This window comes from Oryzias latipes, chromosome 7 (genome assembly GCF_002234675.1).
Source record: "Oryzias latipes chromosome 7, ASM223467v1".
NCBI classification, from domain to species: Eukaryota; Metazoa; Chordata; class Actinopteri; order Beloniformes; family Adrianichthyidae; genus Oryzias; species Oryzias latipes.
The window spans coordinates 7,753,939-7,777,513 of NC_019865.2; the positions used below are offsets into that span (position 1 = coordinate 7,753,939).

The 23,575-nt window shown below is 37.4% G+C and overlaps 2 protein-coding genes across 6 annotated transcripts; one reads left to right on the forward strand and one right to left on the reverse strand.

Annotated features, from left to right (window-relative positions):
- Positions 1–1,082: 1,082 nt before the first annotated feature.
- Positions 1,083–9,686, reverse strand: LOC101174996 (putative oxidoreductase YteT). Of its 5 annotated transcripts, none has more exons than XM_023956481.1 (15): positions 9,573–9,686; positions 9,190–9,423; positions 8,864–8,970; positions 8,004–8,088; positions 7,849–7,922; positions 7,690–7,749; positions 7,502–7,609; positions 7,182–7,238; positions 6,479–6,609; positions 5,206–5,260; positions 4,681–4,773; positions 4,465–4,599; positions 3,584–3,685; positions 1,863–2,024; positions 1,083–1,769 (listed from the first exon to the last, which is right to left on the reverse strand). In XM_023956481.1, the coding sequence occupies exons 3-15, from the start codon at positions 8,954–8,956 to the stop codon at positions 1,623–1,625; spliced, it is 1,302 nt and encodes a 433-aa protein (XP_023812249.1). In that variant the 5' UTR covers positions 8,957–8,970; positions 9,190–9,423; positions 9,573–9,686; the 3' UTR covers positions 1,083–1,622. The 5 variants fall into 5 exon arrangements, with proteins under 5 accessions (XP_023812249.1, XP_023812248.1, XP_023812251.1 ...); XM_023956480.1 differs by having other exon boundaries at positions 9,190–9,262; positions 9,334–9,686; XM_023956483.1 differs by having other exon boundaries at positions 8,864–9,036; positions 9,190–9,262; positions 9,334–9,686.
- A 134-nt stretch (positions 9,687–9,820) lies between these two features.
- On the forward strand, positions 9,821–13,253 carry taf10 (TATA-box binding protein associated factor 10). The gene is made up of 5 exons (XM_004070352.4): positions 9,821–10,203; positions 10,521–10,678; positions 10,839–10,903; positions 12,748–12,862; positions 12,969–13,253. The coding sequence occupies exons 1-5, from the start codon at positions 10,071–10,073 to the stop codon at positions 13,056–13,058; spliced, it is 561 nt and encodes a 186-aa protein (XP_004070400.1). The 5' UTR covers positions 9,821–10,070; the 3' UTR covers positions 13,059–13,253.
- Positions 13,254–23,575: the final 10,322 nt, after the last annotated feature.

Here is a 23,575-nt window from a genome sequence, read left to right on the forward strand (position 1 = left end):
ACACTAACGGGTGTGAGGGGAGTCTTTTTCTATCTGACAATCAACTCTGGGCCGCAGCTGCGCCTCCCGTCATAGAGACGGAGCCGCGTGTGTCAGAGGGAAGGGGAGGGGGAGGGGGAGGGGGATGAGATCAGACCATTTTTTATGGATTGAGGTTTTTTGGAGGATTTCTGCTGTTGGTGTTGCACAAATTTAGGGAAATGCCAAATATTTTTGGAGTAATCCCACTGATGAGTTCTAAGATTTAGTCTTTAATGTTTTATAAGACCTAAACATATTAATCACAATAAGTTTTATTTTTTAGATCTAATCCCTCTGATATGCTTCACAAAGACACACACAGGACGTCACACATTAAGAAATTATTGCTAAAAATGAAGCAGGAGTCCAGCTCTAAAAAAAAATTCTCTAAAAAATGATGAAAGAGCAAAAAAAATGGAATTATTTGATATAATTTCTTATTAATATTTCCAGGCTTTCTTTGCTTTTTGTCCTGCAGCATGTTCATATTTGTATAATTTTGACAGAATATATTTATATGGAGAACAAAATATTACAACTTATTTAAGGTTTAACTTGTGTTCCTGTTTTTATTCATATTTATGTTCAAAAAGTTCAGTTTAAAAGGTTTAAAAGTTTAGCTTTAGTGTGTAGTTCAGTAAATGTTTATCTTCTTCGGCCCAAAACCTTAAGCGTGTTTTTAACTTAGGCCCCTGTGTGACTGAGTTTGACCCCCCTGTAATACGAGTCTAGCAAATTCATGCATTTTTTGTGTAAAATGGCTAAATAGAAGATAGGGAACACAGCAGGATGTTGTCAAATTTTGTATGTGTGTGTGTGTGGGGGGGGGGGGGGGGGGCGCTGGTGGGGTTACTCGCCCAGGGAGTAAGTTAGTGTAGAACCGCCACTGGTTGATTCATACTAAAGGCTAGAAATGGGACCAATGTCCTCCCTGCATGACAACATTAAAGACCCACTCTAATGAATATTGTGTTTTTAAATTGTTTTTGTGGCATCTTTCCGATGATAGAGGACATAAATAAATAAAATTAAGCTTAACATTATAACTAAGATTGCATTTCTTTTTTCGAATTGTTGTGAATCAACAGCAGACGATAAAATGACGTTGGATTAAGAACTTTTCGTCATGTAGAAACTAAGCTGGATGGGCCACTCTGCAATGGAGAGGGTCATGCTAACAACTCAAGAGGCGAATTTCTAATGGACTACTGGCGCTCTGAAGAACAAAAAGATATGTTCTAGAAAATGACAGTTTTTTTTTTTATTTCGGCCAAAAAAAGCATAATGATAATTGACAGACCACTGGGAACGCTTTTAAAATAAATCAAAAGATGATTGTACTGGGAATTTTAACGGGGTGGATGTGGGAGTAAACCACCAAATAGTTCCTGAACGCTGCTGTGTTTGCAGCTTGCCACTAGGGATGGGTCAAAGCAGAGAACCAATGGATGGGATTTTAACTTAAGAAACTGACATGACACATTAATTTTCATTCAAACAAAAGCAACGTTAAAATTATTGCATTCAATGAAGGATATAAATCTCTCTTTTTCATTCATATTTGTCTGGTCCAAAGGTTTTTGTTCAGGTCATTTACAGACTCATTGTTGCTCTCTTGTCTTCTGCTTTCGGCCGTCCTCGCAGAAAACGACCCTACTCTCCAGTCGTGATCGCTCGGCTTCGAACACGAGCAGGTGGCTCGTCAGCGTTTCCTCTGAACCACAACGGATCTGGGATGGATCGTTGTTCTACATGCAAACATACAAAGAAAACAGCTGTAAAACACAGCCAATATTTATATACCCCCAAAAAAAAATCCAAAGTTGCTTGTAAACACTAACAGCCACTGCAGAAATGAAGGCGTCTATGAGATGATAGTCTGCCGCTCCGTGTCCGCCCTTCCCAAAGTGGCCCGGAGCTTCACGGCTTGCTGTGATCTTAGTTGATTTTTGGGTCAAAAAATCAAACACGCATATCTGATGGCCGTCACACGACAGCTCTCCCTGCACAGAAACAGCCTTTATTTAGCACCTGATGCTCCATCTTGAACACAATTATGCAATAGTAGTTCATAATGATGGCACCACTGAAAACTCTGACCAGACCTGATCTTTAAGGGTTCTTTACTGGAACCAGATGCCTCAAAAAAACAAACACTCATTTGCAGCTTTAGACAAAAAGACAAAATTGTTTTGGAGAAAGTGTTGAGTTCCATGTTGGTATTGCTTTTCTGCTCTTTACCCTTTCACCTCTTCTTTCCAGCTGGATCAAAAACAAGCTTTGGTGAAGGTTTTTAGGCTTAATCAGATCGCGTTTGACAGAAAAATTATAGCTCATTAATCCTAGCAATGATGGATTCTCATTCAATTTGACTAGCATTAATGGAAACACACCCTGCAATTTTAATGAAGGAATAAAGCTCACAGCTTAATGGGTTAAACACATCATCTTTGAGAACACATGTATAAACAGTTCTGTTAAGGCAGTCTTCAATTATTTAATCGGTCTACACACATGCACATATTTCAGTCCTCTTACTTAGGTTAAGTAAATCACTATGACTTGTCTGATGAGCTTATGAAGAATAGCATTTTCATGATAAAACATGAGGAATATAAAGATTTAACTGGAAATATTTCAGCATTTTGTTATACCAACAGCATTTAGAAGACGCACAGGAATTCTGACTGGGTTTCCAGGCAGTTTTCTGACTATCTGCAGACAGTTTTTTAATGAAACTTGAGCAGACATTTCCTCTCCAGTTTAGAGTTGGGTTTGGAGGTTTTGAACTCTGTAAACTTTTATCCAAACAGTCTGGACACGAGCGGCAAGCTAAAAAGCGTCATAGCTCCACTTGCAGAATAGCTTTTTAACCATAGCTTTGTTTGTTTAAATAAAAATATGGTAAAAGTATCAAGACCCTGTTATTATTTTTCTAGCTGAGCACTTACCACATTACATAATCAGACACTGATTATATATTATTTAGAATTTGGTCTGATATACATAAATAAGAATATTCCTGCTGCAAATAGGTCAAAACATATTAAAAAGGTTTTCCAGACAATGCCTTTTTTGGAACATGGTATGCATGTAAACACAGTCAGTTTGTTTTTCAGTAGGCTGACTCAAAAAAAAAGAAACAAATAAACACTTTATACACACACGATACTGCTGGAATGATGCTTTAATTTTAATACAGGTGTAAAGTCAAGTTAAAGTCCAATTAGCTGTCACGCACCAAGGTGGGTAGAAATTTTGTTTTCCGCATTTGACCCATCCCCTGGGGGAGTCGTGAGCTGTAGATACATCCGTGCATGGGAACCTTTTGGTGGTTTAACCCCCCATACAATCCCTTAAGTGTCAAGCCAGGAAGCATTGGGTCCCATTTTTAGGGGGAAATGAACTCTGCTTCACTTTAAGCGGACCAAATGTGTCAAGTCTGAATACACCCTTAGAGTCTTTGGACTTGGATTTGGACTCTCAGGGTGGACACTCTTCCTCATCTTTTGTTCTTCTACTCTGAAATGACTAAATATCAAATATTGTGCCAATGTAGTACCTTGCTGCCATAAATGGTCGTCTTTCTTTGGCAGATCTCTTCTGTAAAGGCTACCATGGAGAACGCAGCCGTCAGCCCTCCTTCAAACTCCATGTTTACCACCTGCAAAAACAACAACAACAACAACAAAAGACAAACCAGAAAATGTGGTGGGAATTGGACTTTAATAAAACTGGATTATGGAACTTAAGCGCATAAAGTTCCCAGGATATGAGAAACCTTTTTTATCTGCCGTAAAGCTAAGAAAAATTATAAAATAAAATACCCTGATAGGCATTAAAATCTAAGTCAATTAAAACGAATAATTTGAAGACTAAGTTCATCCACTAGTTACTTTATAAGCTTAGTAACTGGCTGATGCAAAATGGTTCTAAGGACGAAACTGAATTCTTACTCTACCCATTCGGCTTCTCCCTACCCCTCCAACTGTTGGGGCATTTGGAGGGGAAGGGCTGTCCGAAATAGATTTTCTAAAGGCTAACCCTCGCGGATGCAGAGCCCTCCGCCGCGAGGGTGATCCGTGTCACGACGTGCCGTGGAGGAGAAGCGCTTTTCTTCATATGGGTGTGCTCTGAGGCACAGAAGGTTACATTTTAATGTGAGTAATGACCTTTTTTAAAGTTATAAAACCAACATTGTTATGTAATTTCCGAGCGGTGGCAACTCCGCGCTAACGTAGTGGGAGTGACGTCCGAATTTGAAGACACTATTTTTCAATAACTCTCCGTTTGGAGGGCTAAATGTAGGGATGGGGGAAGCTGTAGGGGGAAGAATTTGGATTTGTCCTATTGAAAGGAAATTTATAAAATTACATGTCCTATTTGTAAAGCTAAAGGGTGAAAGAATTCCACCATGCAAGAAGGAGAATTATGGCGAAGTACCTGGTTACTGCAGACATCATTGTCACATTCGTAGACGCAGCGGCCATAGGGTCCAGTCCTCAGAGCCTCCGTTACAGATTCAATATCAGGGAGGGAGTTTGGACATATGACTGACACTGGCCAGCGGGTGTGACCCTATTCATACATACATATATAATTCATCAAATAATGTTACAGTAAAGTCTAAGGTGATAATGGAGTTCAAATCAGGCTTACCTGTTTTACTCTCTCCAGGTAGATTTTGCACGCTGAGTATGGACAGTCTTTTTCAATCGAGCAGTTGAGGCAACGGTCCCCGGCGCCTGTTGGCTGATGAGAAGACACTGAGCTCAGCTTTATTTATGCTTTCAATAAAAGCTGTCTTCAGCTACTTTACAGAGCCCCAGAGCAAGAACGAGGACTACAGCGGAGAGGAAAAAACATCTCTAAAACAGGAGGAAACCCTAAGCAGAGGCCAGTTTGTTCAAAGGAGCCAGGGGAGCAGACAGAAATAATTCCACATGTTACACAGCTAGAGTACTGACACACCACTACAGCTAGAGTATATATGAATACACTACAAAATTGATGACAGCGATAAACTTGGTATCCAAGGAAATCTGAAATCTTTAGCTGTGAATCAAGCATTTAGTGTAAGTGAAGCTTTTACAGGCGCACAGTGGAAAAAAGCAGTTTTAAACCAAGTAGGGGACATTGTAGCAACTCTTTGTTTATATACTGTAGACAGAATAAACTACATACCTTGTCTTCTTTTTTGAAGTGGCTGACAGATCCAAATGATGACACCTTCACACATCTTTCAGGTAAAGAACACATCTGTGTCAGAGGCGTTTGCAGATTTTCATACTACAGCATCAAAAAGTTATACACATATTGTCTTGGCTGTATTTAAACAAGCTTCACAGATGTTGGTAAAGTCGGTTCCCGTTCATCAAGGGGACACTGTCTTGAGGTTGAGCCGTGGTATCTGGACTAAAAATCTAGGCTGAAACTATCAGGGTGAACAAGGACATATACGGTCTCAAGATGGGGAATAAAGAAAATAAGATTACACTTTATGCTGATGATGTCCTGATTCTAGAAACACAACCAGGAGTATCTGTTCCCTGTATTATTCAGATAATTGATGCATTTAGTAAATTCTCTGGTTATAAACATTTCACGCCATGTCTTTGGACACTTTGAAACAAGTGACTGTATTACCATTTCCTTTTAATTAGGTGCCAGGGGGCTTCGTCTAACTAAGAATAATATAACATTTAGCTCATTCGCATTCGGCTAGACTTGGAGAGTTGGATCACCCTTCCAATTTCCTAGATGGGTCAAGCTGCCTTATTAAAAATGAACATTTTCCCTAGGTTGCTCTATCCTTTACAAATGGTACCTGTTATATTACCTCACAAACCTATCAAACAACTTTACTTTACAACTTTATATGGTCCAAAAGAAAACCATACTGTCCTATACTATTTTGCTCATTGTTATTGGTAGGGCTATGTGCAATAGCTGAATGGGGGTCCAATAGTCCAACATTACTTTGGACTGAAAGTCTTAAGATGTCTAAATGTCCTTTAACAATTTTACATTTTCTTAAAACAGCTAATCCATAAAAATTTTCCTGCATCTATCTTATCACAACTGCAACTGCTACAGCATGGCGAGCCATTAGGAAACTGGAGGGTAGGTCTCAAGAAACTTTGGCACTAACTCCCTGTCAGCACAGACTCTTTCTGGAAGGGGCTATTCCTCACTTTCATACCTATGAATGTCAGAACCCGCTCGTTTTCGTGAATTGGGAGGGGCTGGGGCTCAGAGACCGGGTTTTTAGAGGAATGCTCAGAAATACGTGAATGGATCAAAAACCGCTTTGGGGTTGTTTTTGCGAGGAATTAACGTTATAATACATTTAAAAGCTCAAAAAAGTTGATGTTGGATGATATAAACCCTTTAAAAACACAAAACAGAAGATTTTCATCGGAGTGGGTCTTTAAAAAATGTATTTTTGTCAACGTACCTGCGTGCTCCAGCCCAGTGATGGATCAAGTCGATGTCATGGCATGATTTGGCCAGAAGAGCAAAAGAGCTCTCTGCTTCATTTCTCCAGTTGCCTCGGACAAATGAGTGAGCAAAGTGATAAAACCCAACCTGGAACAAGACATGTGTCACATTATAAACACAGCAGGAAAGTTTAACATAATATTAAATGGTTAATGGCACCCATTCACACACTGATGGTGGCAAGGCAGTAGACCAGCCCTGTTTGGAAAGCTTTATCTTTGCGCCATTGTGCTTTTTTTTTACATTTAATCCAGGCAAAATACATTAGAAATCTAATATCACTGAAGGAATCGGTTCATTTTCTGCTGAAGTGTTTGTAGCCTTTTTAAAAGGTTTTACTTATAATGGTGGTTAGTGATTACTTACATTTGCATTCATGTAATATCCTTGACATTTTTAGAGGATGCAGTTAGTTATAATAAAACTTATTTGCCAATTGTTACTGAAAAGTTTAGGAGGAAAAACTTGAAGTTAGATCCTTTACATCAGAGAGCATCTGCGATGCATAAAACACAAACTACTAGTGTTTAAGACTCAGACCAGCAACAAACTGAAAAATGTGTTTTAACTGTAGATCTTTGTCCAAAACTCATTTAAATCCAGAGTTTGTACAAAAATTAGATGAGGATGTTACATGTCTGCTGTGCTTCCAATCTTACCGGCTCAAGGTGCTGAATATGGACCACGTCCCCAATGACTCCCGCATCTATGAGCTCCTGGGGGGAAATCAAGTGGATCCATACAAGGAAATCAACATGTTTAAATCCAAGAAAGTTCTCATTTTTACATTTGTCTACTCTTAAATGTATAAGAAAATTCCACTTTCTTTTGTCCTTAAAATGTTTGTACAGAAACCAATCTACTTTAAGTCGGATTTAAACTCTACCTCCTGTCATCATCTGGATTTATAGACAGAGCTCAGACATTGTTTAAAAAATCTGGAGCATGGTAAACTCAGGTCACTACGGTGGGTATTTACCTTTATCTTGTAGGTAACTGGATCATATCGCAGAACATGGCCGACAGAAAGCATCACATTACTCTGCATACAGGCCTCCACTATTGCCCTGCAGTCCTCTGCAGTTGTCTGAAGACACATGAACGAATCATGGTACCGGTACATTTAATCATAACAATAATAATTTCAGTTTTCCTACAAACACTTACTGCCAATGGTTTCTCCAGAAGAATGTGGTATCCCTTTTTTGCAAAGGCCACAGCAGGATCCTTAGAAAGATTTAAAAAAAAAAAAAACACAGTTCTATTTATATTAAAAACACCGTTTATGTAGAAAAAAAATCATGTACGGGGTCTGTTTTTTTTTACCTTGTGAAGCCGATCTGGTGTGCAAATTAACACAGCATCTGCAAACTTCTCTCTATCAGCCACACTTTGCCAGTCTGTTAAAAACAGAATGCAGCTGAGAAGAAAGGCGTTATGGGCCACTGTATTCAGTTTTTTTTTATGCTATAAATTCATACCTTCAAAGACATTTTCATTCTCTATTTGATGTTGTTGTTGAAGATTGGTACGGGCAAACTTTCTTGGGTCAGCAACGGCAACAACCTGATATAGAAATTATTTTAAAATAAATGAAGGAAAAAAAAGTTACTCATAACCGGTTACAAGCACATTTTATATAAAAAGAGGGAATACAAGTCATGGACCCTGGGACATGCCATTGAAAAAAAAAAGACGTGTTTCCTGGACTGAATAATTTAGTATTTTGTGCGCACAAATGCTGCAGAGGTAGAGCAGTCGACATCTGATTGAAGGATCCTGCCCTGGGCACCCATGTATCGAAGTGCCTTGGGCAGGACACTAAATCCTGCACAATACCCCTAGTGGTTATAGTTTGGTGCCAGTGTCTGGCACACATTTAGTGTGTGAATGTGTGTATGCATGGGTGAATTGGACTGTGACTGCATAGTGCTTTGGGCTTTTTAGGAAGGTAGTAAAACTGTATATAAATATACATCATTTGGCAAAAATTAGGACTTTAATAACAATTTGTGCACACAAATGAACATTTTTGTCATCAATTCCCTCTACTAAAATAGAAAATTTGTGGGCAATTTGTCCCTACAAAATGCTAATTAAAATTATGTATATATATATATATATATATATATATATATATATATATATATATATATATATATATATAGTTTTTGCACACAAAATACTAAGTCATACCCTTTAATTTTTCTAATGCCAGGGATCCGAAAAAGTTCAATTAAAATTGTGTTTACAAAAAATGTATTTGGTTATGATGCTTTTATTTGTCATATGTGTCAAATGAGGCTCTAAAAACAGGGGAAGGAGGAGAAAGAGAGGATACCTTCATGCGTTCAGGATGGATTAATGCAAACTCGGAGTAACCCGCTCCCCGACAACCAGCTCCAATCACGATTGCTCGGACCGTGGCAGTCATTCTTTAAAACTCAGCTGAAGATCAAACATGGTAAACATTTGACTAGGAAGATCCACCGGTTACGAACAGCACAGTGTTTTCTATAGTAAAAGAAACGTATTAAAGATCAAACCATTATTAATCACTATCCTATTTTACAGACACAACAACACATAGGAGAAGGCGTATTTCCACATCATAATTTCCGGTAAGACCACATGATTCGCCACTTCACGAAAGGATGTTATGTCTACCTAATTTTTCCAGCACGACTATCAAAACCTGCTGGATCTTTTTTGTTTGCCTCCGCGCTTTGTCTAGACGAAACTGCAAAGTCATCGGAGGTCAATGAGTAAACATGTTCTTCACAAAGACGATAAAAGTCACACAACGCCTACTTCTTTGTAAATAGTTGCAGCCTCCACGCGCCAGTCAGGTCGCTGTCCATCTGCTGCGTTCAATGTCCCTCGTAAACAGCTACAATTTTCCTGTCATAAACGCGTTATGTTGTGAAAAAAAAAAAGAAAAAGATAAACGTTAGCAATGGTAAGGTCCTTAATATTCAAATCATCCTGCGTAAAAAGTACAGGTGCTTTGTTCATAACACATTGCCAGTTAAATCAGTTTAATATGTTACCTAAAATGTATCTTAACATGTATCTCACTATTTTTAAGGCTGCACTTTTTTTGTCACCGGTCGTGGTTATTAAATCTGACTTAATCTTCTAACTGTCGTTCAACTGTAAATATTTCTCAATCGTAAAACAGCTAAACTATGAACGTTTACAAACGCTGTTGAGGTTGCTGTTGTTGCATTATCAAATAATCTCAAACGCAACCCCAGCCGTTGGTTCATACGGCTTACGTCATCAAATCCTACGTATTGTCGCGGTCACATGACGTCAGCGGCTGTAGCACAGGCTAAGCTTTCACAGCAACGATAAAAAAACAACAACTGATAGTTTTCTGTAGTGTTTAGTGTTCTCGTAGTCAAAAAAAGTTTCTTAAATCAACAAAAGTACCTCTTTAAACGCCTGGCCGTGTTGCTATATAGCACCATATAGAAATTTTGATACAAATTTCCATACATCTGTCTGAGTTAGCTTTTTGAGGTTAGCGCTTAGCTAATATAAACATGAATGTAGACAACGTAAATCCGTCTGTTACAACAGGAGTTGTGTCTACGACGTCTTCAGCTTCAAGTAATTGCATTGCCAATGACAATGCAACAACCAACGTCAGCAGCATTCCTTCGGTCACAAACAATGGTAACGAAACATAATTTTGGTCAACAAGATCTGTGCTAACAATGTTGTGCTACGACGATGCCCCATCTGATGATCTGACATTTGTGGTTTTGCTAGTTAAGTCAATTTGATTCACATACTGATGCATTCCTGAGTCTTTTATGCATATTTGGAGGATTGTCCGACAAACGTTTTTCTTTATCTGTTAAGCATTTCTTACATTTCGTTCTGCTAAAAAAATAAAACTAAATTTTTTAGTTAAGCTCCGCCCCAAAAAGTGTTGTGTGTGTATATAAATATAAGTACATTTGATTTAAGTGATAATTACAACTTTGCAGCTGCAGCTTCAGCAGCCCCGGCAACTCCATCAGCAGACTCATCAGTCTCCAATGGAGTCTACGTTCCCGCTGGCATAACCAATGGGGATGTGAAACCTGCTGTCTCCACCACACCTCTGGCTGATTTCCTCATGCAGCTGGAGGATTACACTCCTACGGTAAATTTATCACCCTTACCTTTGAGTTAGTGATGGGGATGCCTTGGCTCAAACGAGATAACTGCTGTATTTTTGTTTACGTCGTACTGGCAGGGTAACTACATGTAAAAATATTTAGATTATTTAGTCTCTCTCGTGTATTTTTCCATTTCTTTTGCAGATTCCTGATGCAGTTACGGGATATTATCTGAACCGAGCTGGATTTGAGGCTTCTGACCCAAGAATGTAAGTGATTGAAACTAGAAATATGTCCATATTTTGTGTGATATCAATGCTTAAGTAGTGATCTGCTAAGTTGTAGCATGATTAATTCTAAAGATAATCAGATTTTTAATTTTGTGCAAAGCTAAAAAGAAATTACATACTAGCTGATCTGTGTTCAATAACAGTCATGTTTTCATGCCTGTATTAGTTATGCTTGGGGTTTAATGTGTTTGTCAACAGAGGAAGCAAAGGGATTTGGTTGGGTTTATTTGAATTGGAATTAATTGTAAAGTGCTTTGAGCTGCTCGAAGAACGATAAATACTTTTTAAAAATAAAGATTGAGTTGATTTGTTTATGAATTTATCTGGAATTCTGAGAGAAACAAATATACATCCTAAATATGCAGCTAAAAAACTAGATTTAAATGCATAGAGAGCTTGTGTAATGCTTAACTGTGTATGTGTTGCTTAAACATGCAGGTTCAATTATAGTATTACAATTACCCATAATTTCCGGATTATAAACCGCTACTTTTGTCACACGCTTTCAACCCTGATTCTTATTCAATGATGCTTCTAATTTATGCATTTTTTTCTTATTATTTTATTTTCATGCGTTTTTTTTTAACGGCCACTCGAGCAAAACGGGTGGAGGAGCGAGTCAGGGGGAATGTGGTATATGTTTTGAGGAAAGACGCAAGTTTTATGTAAATTCCTGCTTTGTGAATGAATAGCACGAACAGACCCTCATCATGGAAAATGCAAGACGAAATGCATATGACGCAGCTTTCAAGTTAAAAGCAATCGTTAAAAGCAGTGTGAAAAATACCATCACCAACGGGTTTGGAGAAGCCGGTCTGCTGCGTGACGGAGAGGACAGCGCAAACACAGGAGAGAATTTGCCTCAGGATGAGAGGGACAAACTGACAATGAAGGAGACACAGAGAGAGTGTGTAGCGAAGTCTATCTGATGCTATTCCAATCCGACACTGAGGAGGAAGACCTCAATGGTTTCAGAGCACAGGAGGCGTGTGCCTATAAGTTACTGCTGCTCTCAGTGACTTTCACCGGTAGTTTTTTTTTAACCAGCTCTGTTAGTGCTGTTACAACCATATTGCTGCCGTGTTCCTGCCGCGTCACAGGCACTGTTTGGAAAACAGCTGTGACGGTGTGGGATTTTTGATCACCGCAGTGATGAAGCAGCAGGAGTTGCTGTGTCGCGGTTTACCCCCCCCCCCCCCCCCCCAAAAAAAAAAAACAACAACAACAAAACAAACAAACAAACACAAAATCTCCCTGGCGGCCACGTCGCTAATGAATACCTACTACAACGCAGTATTCTTAATTAAAAAATAACACTAACTACTAACTATCTAACTAATAAACTCACTACATAGGTGTTGTAGAATGAGTATGTGTGTCAGCGCACTGTGTGTGTAAGAGGAAGGAGCCCGAACAGAGCAGGAGTGAGAGCCTCCCTCTTGCGCTGCACTAGCTCTCCCCTTCCTCCGCTGTACGCGCTCCTTCCTCTTTCTTACACACGCCGCTCGTGGTTTCAGCACATACACATCCTCATTCTACGACGCATGTTTCAATGTGGGCACATGCGGCTTATAGACTGGTGCGGCTTATGTATGTACGAAATGGTTTATCCTTTAAAAATGTAATGGGTGCCGCTTATAATCAGGTGCGCTCTATAGTCCGGAAATTACGGTACATATCCTTCACAGGTTGTTTTATTTCTTGTTGCTTAATTTTTTTTGTACAGTTTAATGTGAGGTTTAGTCATGCTCCACTCTATGGGTTCACAAATATTTCAACCCTATGTGAAGACTCACTTATAACTCTCTTTTGGATATTTGCAGAATCCGTTTGATCTCCCTTGCCTCTCAAAAGTTTATCTCTGACATTGCCAATGATGCCCTGCAGTACTGTAAAATGAAGGGAACAGCCTCTGGAAGCTCCAGAAATAAGACGAAGGTGAGTGGTGGTCAGTTTTTAATTTGTATTGTAATGATTTTTTCTAATCCATTCTTTTAGAAAATTCAGTTATTAAATATAACCTTTTTATTGATCATATTTATAGGACAAGAAGTACACATTGACGATGGAGGACCTGACTCCTGCCCTCTCTGAATATGGCGTAAATGTCAAAAAACCTTATTATTTTACATAAAACATTTTTATTTTTGGCTTTTGTTAGTAATAATCTAACTGTGGACGGTGCAACATTTCACCATCTTTACTGCTAAATGTTATTTGTGATGATGATGATCTGGTAGATTTGACAAATCCTTATGGTCACTGTCATTTTTGTGGAGCTTTTTTTTCTTTTTTTAAGCAATAAACTTTTGTTTTATTGTGAAAAAAACACAGGTTCTCCGTGTAATGTGTTACATTAAGTTTTCACTATATTTTTGTAAAAATGTCACAGATTCTCATTAAATTCTAGAAATATTTAAAGTGTTTTTGCCCGACATGGATAGGCAATTGTCATTCAACTGGGTTTTGAGAAATTTTGTGCTTTATCAGAAATTTAAAAGCATTTAAAATTCTGTGGCCATAAATTTGTATAAGTCTTCATTTATCTTCAAACATCTTTGAGTTAGAAAATAGACAATAGATTTGGCACATCGAGCTCACACAATGACCCTCTAAAAATTAATTTATTTTTTTTTAGATTAGATTACTCTATAATTTTATTTGATGGCTTAAAAAGTTCAGGTAGGAGATTTAGAACGCATGGGAAAAAAATGATTAAGAAAAAACTCACTTAAATGCATAATTATAAAGTTATTTAAATTGAATGAGTATTACTTACCAATTCTTGGTAAGTAATACTCGGAACTGCTGTCTTCCTTAAAATACAATGAAGTTGTAATAATTGGAGATTTAAACTGGAACTGGTTGCAAGCTGTTTCTGATGATTTTAAATCTTACTGTGATTCCCTGAACCTCTTTCAATTAGTAAATGATCCTACTCGACCTAACCCCAAATTTCCGGAGAAATCCTCGCTAATTGATTTGATTCTTACAAATTCTCCTTCAAAGTATTCAACTGCTGCTGTATTTGCAAATGATATAAGTGATCACTGTATCATTGCTACATCGAGAAACACAAAAATGCCCAAAACCAAACCACACATTATCATAAAACGCAATGTCAAGCAATTTTGTGAACAATCCTTTTGTCAAGAACTATATGAATTTGACTGGCACACGATGATGGAAATTGATAATGTTGAAAGGGCCTGGAGTTATTTCCATAATGAATTTACAAAAATCCTTGATAGACATGCTCCTATCAGGCACTATAAAGTGAAAGGTCGTAATAATCCGTGGTTTAGCTCAGATTTGGCTAACCAACTACATGAAAGGAATGTAGCATGGGCAAAAGCTAGACATTCTGATAATGCATCTGACTGGCTGGCATTCAGAAAACTACGCAATGCTTGCACTACTGCAATTCGAAATGTGAAATCTGACCATTTTTTGAAAAATACTACAGAAAATTTAAAAATCCCTCAAAGTTTTGGAAGATAGTTAAGTCCCTAAATGAAAATAATTCAGGTATTGAGCTCCCTTCAAGTATAATGAAAAACACTTGTAATATAACAGACAAGACAGAGATGCTTTTATGTTTTAATGAGCATTTTGTTTCCTCTGGATCATTATTTAATTCTATAAAACATTCAGCTGAGTACTCCCTCCCTGTGAATCACGAAGATTTAACACATAATTTCTCATTTTCCCTCTTCACAACTTCAGAAGTCTCAAAAGCCCTTAAACTCCTTGATCCTACTAAATCTGCTGGTCCTGATGATCTGGAACCATATTTTATAAAAGCGGCAGCAGACTCTATCGCACTTCCACTGACCTATTTATTTAATTTGTCTTTGTCCACAAACACCATTCCGCATGCTTGGAAGTCCGCTTATGTGTTACCTCTACTTAAAGGTGGTGACCCAACAAATTTGAATAACTATAGACCAATTTCCAAGTTACCCATTTTGGCAAAAGTTTTGGAAGGTCTTATAAGTGTACAATTAAAAGAATTTCTCATTTCAAATAATATTTTAAGCCCATCACAATCAGGTTTTAGAAAGCAACACAGCACAACAACCGCAGCTCTTAAAGTTTTAAATGACATATCTGAATCTCTGGATGACAAACGCCACTGTGCCGCCCTTTTCATCGACCTCTCTAAAGCCTTTGATACTGTGGACCATACTGTGCTTAAAAATAAACTGCGCAGTATTGGGCTGTCAGAGCATTCTGTTGGGTGGTTTGCAAACTACCTGTCTGACAGGACACAGTGTGTAAAGGTTCAGAACCAAAAATCAAAATTTTTAAAAGTATCCGCAGGGGTTCCACAAGGCTCGATTCTTGGGCCACTGCTTTTTACAATCTATATAAACGACCTTGATAAAGGTATCATCGATAACCTGCACTTATATGCTGATGATACCATCTTGTACACTTCAGCACTTTCAGTTGAGCTTGCCATATCAAAGCTCCAATCAGCTTTTAATCAACTGCAGAACACTTTTTATCATTTAAAACTGGTTTTAAACTCAAATAAGACTAAATACATGCTATTCTCTAAAAGCAAAGCCAAACTCAAAAACCTGCTCCCAATTACTACAAAAGAAGGGCATTTAATTGAACTGGTCACAGAATACAAATACCTTGGTATTTTAATTGATGATTGTCTAACTTTTAAACCACATATTCAGAAACTGGCTCATAGGCTGAAACTAAAATTACGCTTTTATTTCAGAATCAAATCATGTTTATCATTCGAAGCCCGTAAGAAACTTGTCACTGCTACTTTTATGTCTGTCCTTGATTTTGGTGATGTGGTTTATATGAATGCTTCTGCTGATGCTTTGCATGCTTTGGATACTGTTTTTCATGGTGCACTGCGTTTTATAACAAACATGAGGTCACTAACCCATCACTGTCTTCTGTATGCTCGGGTAGGTTGGCCCTCCTTATCCCAGCGCAGACTGAAACATTGGTACCTTTTAATTTATAAATGCATTCTTGGGTTGGTACCGTCTTATCTCCAGCAGCTCATAGAACTGAAGAGCAGCAGCAGCTACAGCCTGCGCTCTCAGGACACGGTCCTGCTCTCTGTGCCCAGAGTGCGCACAGAGATGGGAAAAAAGGCTTTTAGATTTGCTGCGGCACAGTTTTGGAATGAACTCCAGAAAGAGTTTAAATTGAAAGAATTGATCTCCCTGGGCTCTTTTAAAAAACTTTTAAATGAACGTGAGACAAAGCTTTCAAATTGTAAATGCTTTATTTAAAACTGTCTTTTATGATTGAGTGTGAGTGTATATAAGTGTTGTGTGTTATTGTTGTGCTGCTGCCTCTTGGCCAGGACGCTCTTGAAAAAGAGATTTTTAATCTCAATGAGTTTTTATCCTGGTTAAATAAAGGTGGTAAAAAAAATAAAAAAATTCTTCCAATGACTATAGAATGTGTTTTTGGCCTCTCAGTGAAAAGCCTTTTTTTTTGCTACCAGATAAAAGAAGAACTTCGCATTGTAAAATTTCAGTTTGAGTCAATACTCTCATTCCGTCAAGCTTTGACTCTTCAACATTTAATCTTTAGCAAAAATGAAAACTTTTTAAACTTGGAGAGAGAAGCTTTCTTATACACGGTTAAACAGCTTCCCATCAGAATTTATAGATTTATGAAAAACACAAAGCTGTATACTGTATACTTCTGAAGTTTTCTGTTTCAAAGAAATATTACAGGAAGAAGTTCTTTCATGCACTCACATGTGATATTTCATGCTGCCACTGGGGGGCGTTTGGGTGCCAAAAAAACTGTTTTTTTTCTGTGATGCTGTTAAATTGGATGTAATACATTCACACAGTTAACAGCAGTAGAACTACAACAGAATTACTATCGAAGCAGACTTTAAAAATATTGTAGCTGACTTCTAACTCTCTCATTTAAAAAAAAATTTTTTTTTTTTTTTTATCCCAACAGTATAGGATGAGGCCTGGTAGAGAAAATTATTTAAAAAAAAGCAGCTATGGATAATGAATGGTAGCAGCATGCCGCCTAAAGTTTATTTCCAGTTTAGCAAGTTAGATATTGTATTTTTTGATGTTCCCCAACATTTTAAATGTATTCTAGATTTATTTTAAGTTGTTGACTTAAAATTGTGTTCGATTGAATTAAATGTACTCTTTTACCACCCAAAAGTATGTGTAAACAATGTGAGCAAAAATAAACAACCACATTCTAATCCAAAAAAAAAAACTGTACAGCTAACTTAGCTTTAGTGTTTCTGGTATTTGCCTAACGTTTTTATCTTCAGAACACAAGAACGTTGAAAATGCAGAATTGGAGGAGAACAAAACTCAATAAACATTCAGCTCACCTGTTTAATTGTGTTTAGTCGCTGTGCTCTGCTGCTCCACAGCGTTCACTTGCTGCACTGTAAGCTCACTGCGACTTTAAATCTCGTAAATTTACCAGAAAAAAGTCGTCAATTTCAGATTTTGAATCTCTTATTATTTTCTTTAAATTTGGTGGCCCTTAAACTCTGTCGTAATACAGTTGAAACCAGAAGTTTACATATAACTCATAAAAAACATACATATGCTTATCCTCTCATTCAGACATGAAATAATAGTAAAGGTTTCCTGTTTTAGGTCAATTACAACAAAATTATTTCTATTTGCTAAATGTCAGAATAATGAGATTAGAGTTTTCATTACTTTTATCAAAGTCAAAAGTTTACATGCATTTCATTAGTATTTGGTACTATTGCCTTTAAACTGCAGTACTTGGGTCAAACATCTTAGGAATCCTTCCACGAGCTTCTCACAAGATTTGGTAGGAATTTTGGCCCATTCCTCCTGACAGAACTGGTGTAACTGAGTCAAGTTTGTAAGTCACCTTGCATGTACACGCAGATACACTTGCATGTACATTCAAAAACACAAATACAGAGAAAGCAAAAACACAACATAAACAAAGCAATACAACCCCCTCCCACCCCCACAGAAAACATATGTAAAATTATTATGCAAACAATATACTGTGCCACCAACCTATGTCAGGCATAGAGACTGAACACCTGCTAATATGTACAAGAATTCACTGGGTCGCTTCTAAAGTCAAGGACATGACATGGTCTAAAAAGGGTGACCAAATTTCAGAAAATTTTTATTCAGAGCCATTGAGAGAATGGCTAATTGTTTCTAGCTTAATGACAGAAAGCAAGTTTTTTTTATCCATTGTGAATGAGTGGATCTTTCCAGTGCATCAGGATAGTCCGCCCGGCAAGCAGTGTCAGAAAAGCTACAAGATTCTCTGACCAAGGAGAGAGGGAATGATTGTCCAGAAGTATAGCAAAGACAGCTGTCATTGGAGATTGCTGTACTCTGACGTAGACATAGGCAGACAGACATAGGAGAGAGAGTCAAATGCAGAGTCCCAGAAATCAGAAAGAGATGGGAATGTTAAAAACATATGAGTGAGATTTGTAGGCCCTAGATTAATTCAGTTCAATTTAATTTATATAGCCCAATAATACAAAAATGGTCATCTCAGTTGGCTTCATACTGTTAGTTTTATAGTAAACATAAAATCATAAGGATCATGAAGTCATAGAATTCAGCAGGTAAATTCTAATCTGAACTAACTAAACTAAACTGGGCCTCCCTGCCCTTAGACCAGGGGTGTCAAACTCATTCTGGTTCGTGGGCCACCTTCAACCCGTCTGATCTTAAAAAGGCCTGACCAGTAACATAAAAGCAGAATAATCTATGGTCACCTGCCTTCTTCCTGACCTTTGATGGGGCGCCATCAGTGACCTGACTAACATCACGTGACCAGTTGACTTCAACATTGTCCAGCGCAGTAACTAGAGCGCTGACTATGTCAGCTGTTGTGTCCATCAACTCAAGAAACTCCACTGTGACAGTCTCTCATGCACAATTGTGCAACATCTGTGAAGTCGGTGCTTTCATCAACAGCGAGCGAAAATGCTATAAATGACTGGATTCTGTCCTTCATTTGGCCGCCTAAGTCTCTTCAGAGATGTTGTATCAGCAATCGTAATCCTTGACAGACTTATGCTGGAAAAGGCAGACTGCTTTTTGGGTCACAAGACTTCTGCAGCCTTCAGCATGCATTGTTTTCATAAGTTCACCATCCAAAAATGGATTGGATGTTTGCACCAACTTGTTTGCAATAAGGTGTCTGTCACTGCCCCATCACTGACGTCACAGCTGCAGTTAATGCAGACGGTTGTTTTTTCAGTCCAGCTAATAGTTGCTAAATCTTCTCTTTTCTTAACTGCAAGTGGTGAAACTTTTTTTTATGGTGAGTCTCATAGTCCAGCTGAATGTTATATTCTTTGAGCACTACACCCTGTTGATGGCATACCAAGCACGCAGGTTTTGCATTCAGCTTTGCATTCAGCTCCGCAAACAAAAAAACTTTTTCCTGGAAAGCTCGGCACTCCACTTCAACCTTTTTTTCTTTTTGACAACATTTTGGTAATTAGGGTGTCACTACTGATCATTCTTATTGCACTGTAACAGAGGTGAGGCTGTTAGGTTTTCGCTTTAAGCTGTTTGACCTGTTTGACCTGTTTTTCTTTTCCTTTGTTCCCCCTAGTGGCGGAATTGCACATTTCAGGTATTTCTTTGAAAAGACAACTCGCCACCGGAATAGACTAGAAATGTGCTTTTAAAAAAATCAGAATAACCAAAAAAAAACATCCTTATTATTTTTACTCTTCACGAGTAAGAATTATCGTAGAGGATTAAACCATCTGGCGGACCGGATATGGCTGACGGGCCATATGTTTGACACCCCATTTCAGACCCTTCTTCTCAATAATGAAAAACTCCTAAAAAAAAAAAAATCAGATTCCGGAAAAAAAGAAGAAACCTCAGAGGTGTCCACATGAAGGAGGGATCCTTCTACAGGACGGACAAGCGATGTACCAGGAATCTTAGAGAAGAATCATCTTGTCTAACTCTACAACTACATTTTTAAATAGTCCAGCAAATGGTCTTCATCCAGATGGAGTTGGGGGACTGCTGGGGAAGGGGTACGCCATTGCCTCTGGAATAATGGGAAGAAGTTAACTTTTATTTAGGTTTAATTTGTAACTAGAGATCTGGTATTGCAACTATTATATTTTGTGACTGATTTTATGTTTTGTACAGTTACTGGTGTGAATCCCGTTGAGACAGCTGTGTTGTAGTATTGGGCAATATAAATAATATGGAATTGAATTGAAGGAGAAAGAACATGCAGGAGAGAGTGTCCAGATTTAAGAGGCAATGTGTTGGTTTCTGGTGGCTGCAAAAGAGATAAAGGAATTGACAACTTGACCCTGCAAACAAGTTTTACATATAGCCAATGCAAATGCTGTTGAAATATGATCTTCAGTACAATTTTCACAAGTATTTTGCATCGTTTCTGAGTATAAAACAAAGTCATAAACCCACCAGATCATTGATGTTTTCCACGAAGTCCAAATTTCTTGAGTAAAAATTTGAAGTTCTAATCGTGTTTATGTATAAAGAATCATTTTTGCTTTATTGTTTAACTTGTATGCTTTTAATTTATCTGAATGTGTGTTGTTGATAAATACTACATAAATCAACAATAAAGCCCATCGAGACGACTGTTGTTGTGATTTTGGGCTTTACAAATAAAATTGAATTGAATTGAATTGAATTAAACAAAGCAAAGTCATATTAAAATAGTAAGTCCTGTTGGTAAGACTTGATATATTGGTTAAAGCTTCAGTCAGAAGATGAGATCAAATTCCTGCAGGCATGATCTCACACGTTAAATGATGAAGTAGAGAAACAGGATACACAGGCTACCAAAATTAGGCTTCTTAGAAAGTAAGGGTGTGTGTGGAAGCGGGACGGATGGGGGTTAACAAACAAGGTTTTTACAACCAAAATTATTAAATCAAAACTAAGGAACAGGGAGTTTAATATCAACATCTGAAATCTCTTGCAGAAATACTATAGGTGACTTAAGCAGAAATCAGTCAAATGTAATAAAGACAAATGCTAAAATGAGTTCAGTAGGTAAGGCAAAAAAACATAAGGTGAGAAAAGAAACAAATTTTTTAGAAGAAAAAGAAGGGTTATGAAAAACTTTCCCTATGACAAAAAAAAGCCTGTATTGGCTTAATTTTAATTTAAAATAATTACTTTTTATTTAACACAGACCTTTCTTTTCCATGTGTCTATTCCTGAGATCCTCATTCTCTTTTTAAAAGACTCTTCCGGTCCTCCATACTATATTCATCTTGAAGCTGTTAATCGTAAACAGGAAAACCACAGGCTGGAAAAAAACAAACAAAGCAATGGACAAATCGAGGTTCGACGTCACCCATCGAAAATGCCTTACTCTTGCAGATGAAGCAAAATCCCTCACCCTTCAGTAGGTCATTGTATCTACGGCAATGGCTTTTAAAAAAACGTTATTGTTTTGACACAAGTATGAAGAACAAGAACAATGGCCATAACAATGAGAATATATATTAAAGAAGCAATATTGCAAAACACATTACTACACATTGAAGATCTTCAAAGGTAGACAGTTGTCATATGTACGTATGGCTTTTTTGTTTATACTATTAGAAATGGTACACAAATAAGATTCTAATTCTTTAATTATTATAGGGGGAAAATTTCATCTGAAATTGTGAGTCAAATTTGTGACTTATAAAATATATACATTCTTTCCAAAACTTTTTTGTAATATTACAGTTCCAAAGTAGGTGACTAATTGTTTCTGGGTGTTGTTTACAAAGAGTACAATGGAGGTCAATTGTCGTATTATATCTTAACATGTACTGATTAGTGTGATAGATTATCTATGGCAATGGCGACAGTAGTTGCCAGAGATACGATGACTCAGAGCGACTTAACTGCACCCGTATCAGGGAACTATGGTACTTCCTATTTGGGAACATGAGAAGGGAGAAGTTGAACTGTCCATTGTTCTTATTTTATTTTATTTTATTTAACTTTATGAAACAGAATGCAAGTATACAACACAAGAAAGAACCAATGCAGTGTATGACGTACAATGAATGCATAGTACATAGACAATAAAACAATTTTATGCTCTTTTTGAAATAGTGAAAACACAGGGTAACGCATTTTCCCATCTCAGAGAGAAATCTTTAAAGATATGAATGATAAATCTACTGAACTCCTTTCAAAACGTCTGGGTGGGCAAATACCCAAAAAGATGTGTCACAGTTTCTGAATGATCTCCACAGAAACAATCAGTATTAATATCTTTTTCAAATTTTGTCAAGTATTGTTTTGCAGGGTAAATTTTATGGAGAATTTAAAAAGACACTTCTTTCACCTTATTTATTGTTAAATGTTTATGAGGGATCCTCCACACCACTTTCCAGTTGTTACCTGGAACAAATTGATTACAATAATTTAAAATATACTATGTCACTTATTTATCAGTGTTTTTAAACAGCATTAATGTTCCTGATGGTAGGGCATTCTGCACCATTAACCCTTGTGCTATCTTAGATGACCCCACCCTTGCATTGACGTGTTCTCCCTACCATGACAAAGATGGATAAAGGTGGAAAGATTTCATGTAATCCATGGACACCAGTGAGGTTCACAAATCATTGAAGAAAAAAGGTTCAGCGCACTGTCTAGTGGGTCTAGATGACCCAACTCCCAATGTTAAAGTGCCTAGGATAGCACAAGGTTTATGGACTCTTGTAGACTGACAGGAAAATTATATAGCGATAAGGACACATTGTAGTTTAGCAGCTGCCCCTCCTTATTGAATAGCCGAGCCACCAGCAGGGTCCTATTCTGTGTCCAGGTCTCCAGGTGGAGTGATCTTTTTTTAAATGAAAAAAATCTGTTAATCCAGATGAAATATTTGTGTGGTGAAAAAGGATACTTGAAAATTAGGTTCCACACTAAGAGGACCTGCTAATGGAAAGATGAGAGTTTTACTGGGAGTTTCACAACATTATTGTTACAATTCAAAATAAAATTAAAGCCTCCAAAACTAGAGAAAAAAATCTGTAAATGGTATAATGTTCCAGATAGCAGTGGGGTTCTTAAGAAAAATTTTGGCCCTATTAATTTTAACATTATACTGCAGATAACATCTACTGAGCAGTCCTTAATTGCAAATAATTCACATTACTTTTAGTTTAAGTTTAAAGGGTGGGGTTATGAATGCTTTTGTTCTTCCCACTCATTTTCAAGCAATAAATCAAGAAGCTCTATTTGACATTAATGAATACTATATTTATTTAAGCAAATGTGACAAAAGCGAGTCTTTGTTTTAATCTATGTCTTTCATCATTTCTGTAATTAGTTTGTCAATCTGTGTGATTTAAAAAAAAAGTATTGACTACAGTTAATGCTTGAAATAAAAATAAATCAAATAAAATCAAATTACTTCCTCAAGCGTGAGAAGGCTCCCACAATAACTAATTTCCTCTTCATCAATAGTTCTGAGGTTTTGGATATTATTAAGTAACAAAGAAGAACTGTCCTCATAGTGTCCATTGTTTTTACAGTCCATGGTAAAAAGCGCATAGCACTGATTTTCATTCTTTCTTTCCTTCTTTTTGTATTCATTCAATAAAGTTTGAAGGAAAAAAGCGCAAGTATTTCGCTGACTCCGGCG

What these genes read in the sequence shown, in the direction of transcription:
- LOC101174996 (XM_023956481.1), bottom strand. Translation starts at nt 8,956, where the DNA reads ATGACTGCCACGGTCCGAGCAATCGTGATTGGAGCTGGTTGTCGGGGA. An exon ending in TCCATCCTGAACGCATGAAG is followed by an intron (nt 8,089 to 8,863) that starts GTATCCTCTCTT and finishes TTTCTATATCAG; the next exon opens with GTTGTTGCCGTTGCTGACCC. An exon ending in CGACCATTTATGGCAGCAAG is followed by an intron (nt 2,025 to 3,583) that starts GTACTACATTGG and finishes GTTTCTGTGCAG; the next exon opens with GGAGAGCTGTCGTGTGACGG.
- taf10 (XM_004070352.4), top strand. Translation starts at nt 10,071, where the DNA reads ATGAATGTAGACAACGTAAATCCGTCTGTTACAACAGGAGTTGTGTCT. An exon ending in TCCTTCGGTCACAAACAATG is followed by an intron (nt 10,204 to 10,520) that starts GTAACGAAACAT and finishes ACAACTTTGCAG; the next exon opens with CTGCAGCTTCAGCAGCCCCG. An exon ending in GCTCCAGAAATAAGACGAAG is followed by an intron (nt 12,863 to 12,968) that starts GTGAGTGGTGGT and finishes TCATATTTATAG; the next exon opens with GACAAGAAGTACACATTGAC.